This window comes from Ischnura elegans, chromosome 12, assembly GCF_921293095.1.
Source record: "Ischnura elegans chromosome 12, ioIscEleg1.1, whole genome shotgun sequence".
In the NCBI taxonomy this organism is placed as follows: Eukaryota; Metazoa; Arthropoda; class Insecta; order Odonata; family Coenagrionidae; genus Ischnura; species Ischnura elegans.
The window spans coordinates 55,639,358-55,645,357 of NC_060257.1; the positions used below are offsets into that span (position 1 = coordinate 55,639,358).

A 6,000-nucleotide genomic window follows, 5' to 3' on the forward strand; every position below is an offset into this window, starting at 1 on the left:
ATTTCCCTGTGTGGGTATTGACTTGTACATTTGAGTTTTTATGTCTCTATGTTGGTATATTTTGTCATTTTCTGTTGAAAAAAGTTCCTAGTGTGTGTTTCTTGCAAACATATTCGCTCTCCCTTTTCCCATGTCGTTGCACTTAAACTCAACATCTGTGTTTTATTTTGCAGGAGTCCGGTAGTACCTCTGGACAGCGTTCGCAATCCTCAAATCAGCCAAATAAATCAGGAGGGAAGCAGGGTTATAGTGGCTCCTACTGGGCCAACAATTAAAGTTGAAACAAGGAAAGATTTTTGGAAATGGTTATTCTGATGCGACTAAAAAAATCCATTCAAAATAAGATCTGATGGATATTTCATATGTATTCCATGTCACACTTCAGCAGTTATTTCTGTAGAATCGTATAAGCGTGATTATTGGTGCAGTGTGCATAGGTAAACACTTTTTATGTCAACCATTTTCTACAGCTCACAAATTGGTTAAGAATGTGTACGTAATATGGTATGTTGAAATTTACAGTTAGCTTCTGGAAATTGTGCTCAGACTTATAATTGATTTTTCTTGATAGATTTGTTTTCCTTATTTTTTTTTTAGTGTTCCTTTGGGTTAACCTGTATAGTTGTGTAGTTGTACTTCCATTGTTAGAAAAAGCCCAGGGAACATGCAAATTCAAAACATTTTCATAAGTGTAACTTGAATTATTCTTCCTGTAATCAAAGCATTTGCAGGCATAAAAGTAATGCATCTGAAATTCAGATGTATATAATTCAGTGAAGTATGTTAATAAAGGGATGTCATTAAAGAGAACGTTTCCTTTATGGTCCCATCTGCATGTGCTAAGTCCATCTCTTAATATTTGTGGTATTCAGTGTCAGCTTGTCAGTAAAGTGTATAGGTAAAATGCCATAGTTTCTTATGAGGGGAATGACAGTAAATTCCCATTCTTGTACAGATTTTTGATCATAAAACAATTAAAGAAGAATGAGAAACTAACTTTAAGTTTATTTGTGTTAAATACCCTGTGATATATATTTCTCTATGGTATATCAATCAGTATGCACCCTTATGGGTATAGGACTTAAAACTTTAAAGGAATAAGATGGCAGATTCAGCCCTTGTCTCCTAAGGGTAATTCCTTAAGGCTGGCTGTATTTGTATTGGGGTTATTTTGTTAATTGTTTAATACAGGAAGCAGATTTTTGTATTCACATTTTGGCTTTTGGCACCATACTTGTATGTTAGTAGCAGAGTGGAATATTAGTGTGATACATAGTGTGGTATTATGATTTAGCAAATTTGGAAACTGTGTATTATATGTGTAGCCTAGTTTTTTGTACGTGCGATTGACAGTGAAAAAATTTGAATGCCATGATATATTGAACTATGTGTTATTTCTTCTGTATTTTCTATTTACTTTAAGTAGTTAGGATCTTGCATTATTGCTGATATATATAGGCAGAGCAAATGTTCATCTCTCTTTTGGGATCTGGTGTATTTTAAAGGGCAAAGCTTTACCATTGTGATGCACTTCATTGTAAATGTGTGCGACTGTCTTAACTTGTGAAAAATACACAAATAGTATATTTATGAAACTTAAGGTTTAAGCTTTTAATTTATTTTCTGGTGAATGATATGAAAAGTTTATATAATGAAAATGATGGTTTATGGGTGCTCATTTCTGTTAATATTTTTACTTTGGCATAAACTTTGCCCTTTAGCATCATGACTTAAAACATTAATGGCTTGGCAGGACTGAAATGACCTAGATAATGACCAAAAATTTGGTCGAAGACTGAGGTTAGTGTTTCTGTCCTGCTAGCCGTGTATTGTAATTTTTATTGTAACTGTACAGTAACAACAGTTCACCCAAAAATAAAGACTAAAAGTAGAGCATTTTATAGGAGTCCATTGGGCTGGTACCAACAACTAGCCAATCCAGTCAAGTTGAATTTTTTTGTGTGACAAAGGTTTATGAAATGCAATTTCTCTGATGGAACTCGAAGACTCAATTCATTTAGTATGAATTAAGGAGTGCTATATACAGTAGATTTTTTTATATTCATGTTTCATAGAGGCATAACTGCACACTTTCAATCTAGGTTTTGTTTTGTACCTTTTCAATGACTATTGAGTGTAGTTGTTCTTACTTAATTTTTTCATATGCCAAATAAAATCTAAGTATATGTACTTTTTATCTTACTATATTGTTTGAATGGGTACCTTATGAGTTTCATTGGAATCAATTAGTCGTGTGTTTCCACCATAGAATAGAGAAATTTAAAACCGATCACATTTTGCTTGATTCACTGAAACTGAAACACATTCAGTGAATTATTTGAGCATAATCTCAATGGCAATAATGTGTAATGAGTTATAATGGCACAAGTACCATAATGTCGGCACTAAGTGTTAGTGAGGCTGGATCTATAAAAAATTAGGGTAGTTTGAAAAAGGTTCTTTTTTGGGAAAGTTGATGGAGAAGTTATTCTCAAGGCTGTTATCTATGATCATTTGAAGCCCTAAGCTCCTTTAAATGCTCTGGCCTTGAGTACTCCCTTGACCTCTGGACATTTTGTTGCTTGGAAACGTGGGTGACTCCTCTTTTTAGCATCGAATTCTTCTTTTAAAGATCTTACACTCTTGTTCACTTCATCCAGTCAAATCTGAAGTCCTTTCTTTAGTTAGTTCCGAGAAACTTTTGGCAATAAATTTTTTATTGCGTTAATTGTGATATTCTGCATGATGGAGGTATAAGTTTTTTTTAAATATACATGATTCAATCATGGTAAGTTGGAAGTATGTATGTTGTCCATTCATGAATTGAGACCGGTGATTCACCATCTCCTTAACCTAGTGGACTAGGACACCAATTCTCTTTTCATCGCTCAATTTATTATGTACTTAATACTTTTCAAGTAAAATTTTTTTCTGGTAAGGAAGGGAATGATAGGGACAATGGCTTGTGCTAAAAGTCTCTTGTTTACAGCCATCTTAGGATGGATTAAATTACTTAGGCTACAGTGATTGAAGTTCACTGCCTTTCAAAGCATAACTTGAAGGTGAAACTTCTGAGATAGTCATATGGTATCAGAGATTGACATCAGAGGAGTAGATTTGCTAAAAAATATTGACATGGAATAGAGAGGCTAGCAGCTTGTTCAGTTAAAATACTCTAGGATTTTGCTTTGGTAAATGATGGCTTGGTGGAGTATTTAAAACCTTGGCACTTTTTGTTAGGAGAATGCTGATGCAATTCACTGGTCCCGAATCAAAATTCCTCGGGCCTAAAGTCCAGATTTGTTTTTCGCCTTGAAACTTAAGAAAAATATGTGAAAATGGTGGTGCTCAAGATGTGGTAAGTTGTTTGTCATAAGGTTCACCCATTACCTATACGCAGATGGGAACATGACAAAATGCCCATATTCATTTTTCTTTGAAGCCGAAGTTAAGCTAACATGGGAGTAATTTAAGGATTTTCATGAACTAAAAAAAATTACAAATTGTGAACAGAATACTTTACTAGACCAATTAGGGCAATTTATATTTTGGCAGGATATTAAATTGTCAGGGTATTTTTGAGACAATGGGGAAGTGGGGAAGGATTGTTGATTTTGTAGGTGGGGGAGGTTATACCACCAGCATTGATGTGGATGGCAGGGCAGATTAGCAGTGTGTGTCTTCTGAGGAAATTAAAGTTTTAAGAATTAATATTTAAAAGTGCACATTTTTAACTCATCATAACTGTAAGGCAGCAACATATTTTTCCATTCAAATTACAGGAAAAAATTAACGGACTTCAGACCTATCTTTTGTTGCGCTGAATAAAAAGTTTTTCTTTAAAAATCCTTCAAATTTGATACTGCTTGAAAGCAATGGTGAAGTTATATTGGGAGGGGGGTAATGTCAAACAGCACATATAGTTGAGTTTTCCGAGGGATCCAGCTAGGTTTGCATTTTTTACTATTACTTTCATAAATGCCTTACCCATTGAATTTATTTTTCTCTGTAAAGTTTCAAATTGCTGCATGGGAAATTAATCCTTTTTTTACTTTCCTTGCGAAAATTTCCGATGATCATAGTGCTCGTATATATTCTGTGGAACATCGATGTCGAATCTACGTAGAATCGAAAAATTCTTGTTGATTGACTGAGATCCACGAGATATCTACGTCGTGGTAACGTTGACTGGTCGGCGTCGATTAGTCAAATTTTGGAACAGAAACTAGCGTGTAACCTTACTCTGAGCGTGTAACTTATTACGTGGGTAACTAAGGTAACCTATTGAAGACAAATTGTATTTACTACCACTGGTGCCAGTAGAGTACCCGGAGCCAGCCGGAGCGGACTCCGCCTGGAGCATTTTTAACGCGAGCGTTTGGAACGCCCCGTAGCGTTTATTGGACCGTTCCCATGGCTACGCAATAAACGAGCTAATGAGCGGGATTCACAAAACGATTCACCAGAGTACTTTAATTCCATTTTCGTATTTCAACCCTCGAGAACTGAGTATATTACATTTGAAAATGCCTAATGACTGCAATGTAAGTATTTTAAAAGGATTTTATACAAATTGAGGTATGCTATTTATTATCTTTTATTTGAATGTTTCCCTAATAATCAAATTAGCAATTATTAATTCTTGAAAAAGTTATCATAAATGTGTAGGTAATTAAATTAATGTTGAAGTTTATCATCCTACGTAGTTTTTAACATGCACGACTAAAATAAACCCTCTCCTCAGTACTATGTCGTCGTGTTTAATCTCGACAATGCAGCTGAATTGGGAGGCAGTTCCTTTATAAGAACTGTAGGTGATAAAGACAAAAAAATGAAATTGGAGCGACTTCTGTGTACAGAGGAATGTTTAAGTTGCAAAACAACAAAGAAAAATCTGAATCATACGAACCTAGAATAAATATAGTTCACGACTTTCCAAACCTCTCGTTGCAAAGCGAGGACCTGATTGATGAATGGGTGGTAGAATTGCACCAAGAGGGAAAAATTGCTCCTGCCGTGAGTAGATATAATTACCGAGTCCAAAACCCCTTGAAAGCCTTGTAACTTATAAGTTCTTTGATACGTAGCTTTTCAATTAGGTGAGTGATAGTTGAAGACAGTGGCGCAGCGAGGGGGGGTTTTTGGGGGATAAACCCCCCCAGAGTTCAGAGGAATTTTAAAGTTTAATCCATTTTACTTATCTGGATCAGTATTACTTATAGAATAAAGATAGGACTTATCACATATCCCTCAGAAAGCCGTAAAACTGGCCATTTTGAACCATTAGTCTTAAAAAAATTTCTGGAGGAGGGCCCCCGCAAATCCTGCTTACCCTGATAGGTATGCAATACCCCGCATCCGTAAGTATTAGTTGCGCCTAAAATCCCCCCTAGCCTTAATTCCTAGCTGCGCCCCTGATTGAAGATATCCTTTAAGTCGGACATCTTCGGTGAAGGTAACTGAAGTCACAATTTCCGTTATTTATGGACAATTATCATTAAAATCTGTGCGTTGCGGAACATACTTTTAAGTCCTCGAGGGGTCCAGGCCCTGGGACACCCACCAAGCTTGAGCATTCCGCCAATATAAAGGTAAATCGAAAAAACAAATGAAACATCATGTATGAGGGGAGTCGAAGTGAAGCTGGGTTGTTTTCTTGTTAACATGTAGTCGTCAGCATTGGCCTTGATAAATGTTTAACGCTGCTGATAAAAAAACTTTATCCGCTGGGGTTTTCAATGCATCTTCGAACGCAACCAGTCGCACGTCTTTCCTGTTATTACGTTACAAATTGCAACACCTTGAAAAAGTGGGCTTCCCACCAAAATGGGCCCCAGGCCACCTACATCCTAAATCTGGCCCTGCTGGGAGGTGGTGCACTTATATTGCATATCTCCTGAACAGGGAAGGATAAAACATGCATGACACTCGGAAAGTCCTAATTCTTTTTCAAGGGTATAGGAAATAATAGCTGAAGCTAGACTAAAAAAACTAGAAATA

General features: G+C 36.1%; 1 protein-coding gene across 6 annotated transcripts in view; it reads left to right on the forward strand.

Moving 5' to 3' along the window:
* Positions 1 to 2,190, forward strand: part of LOC124169428 (protein lingerer) — a 63,953-nt gene extending 61,763 nt beyond the window's left edge. For all 6 annotated transcript variants that reach the window (XM_046548019.1, XM_046548020.1, XM_046548024.1 and 3 more), the window contains one exon: positions 174 to 2,190. In XM_046548019.1, the coding sequence (XP_046403975.1) occupies positions 174 to 275 (102 nt within the window). In that variant the 3' untranslated portion in view covers positions 276 to 2,190. The remainder of the gene's footprint in view (positions 1 to 173) is intronic.
* Positions 2,191 to 6,000: the final 3,810 nt, after the last annotated feature.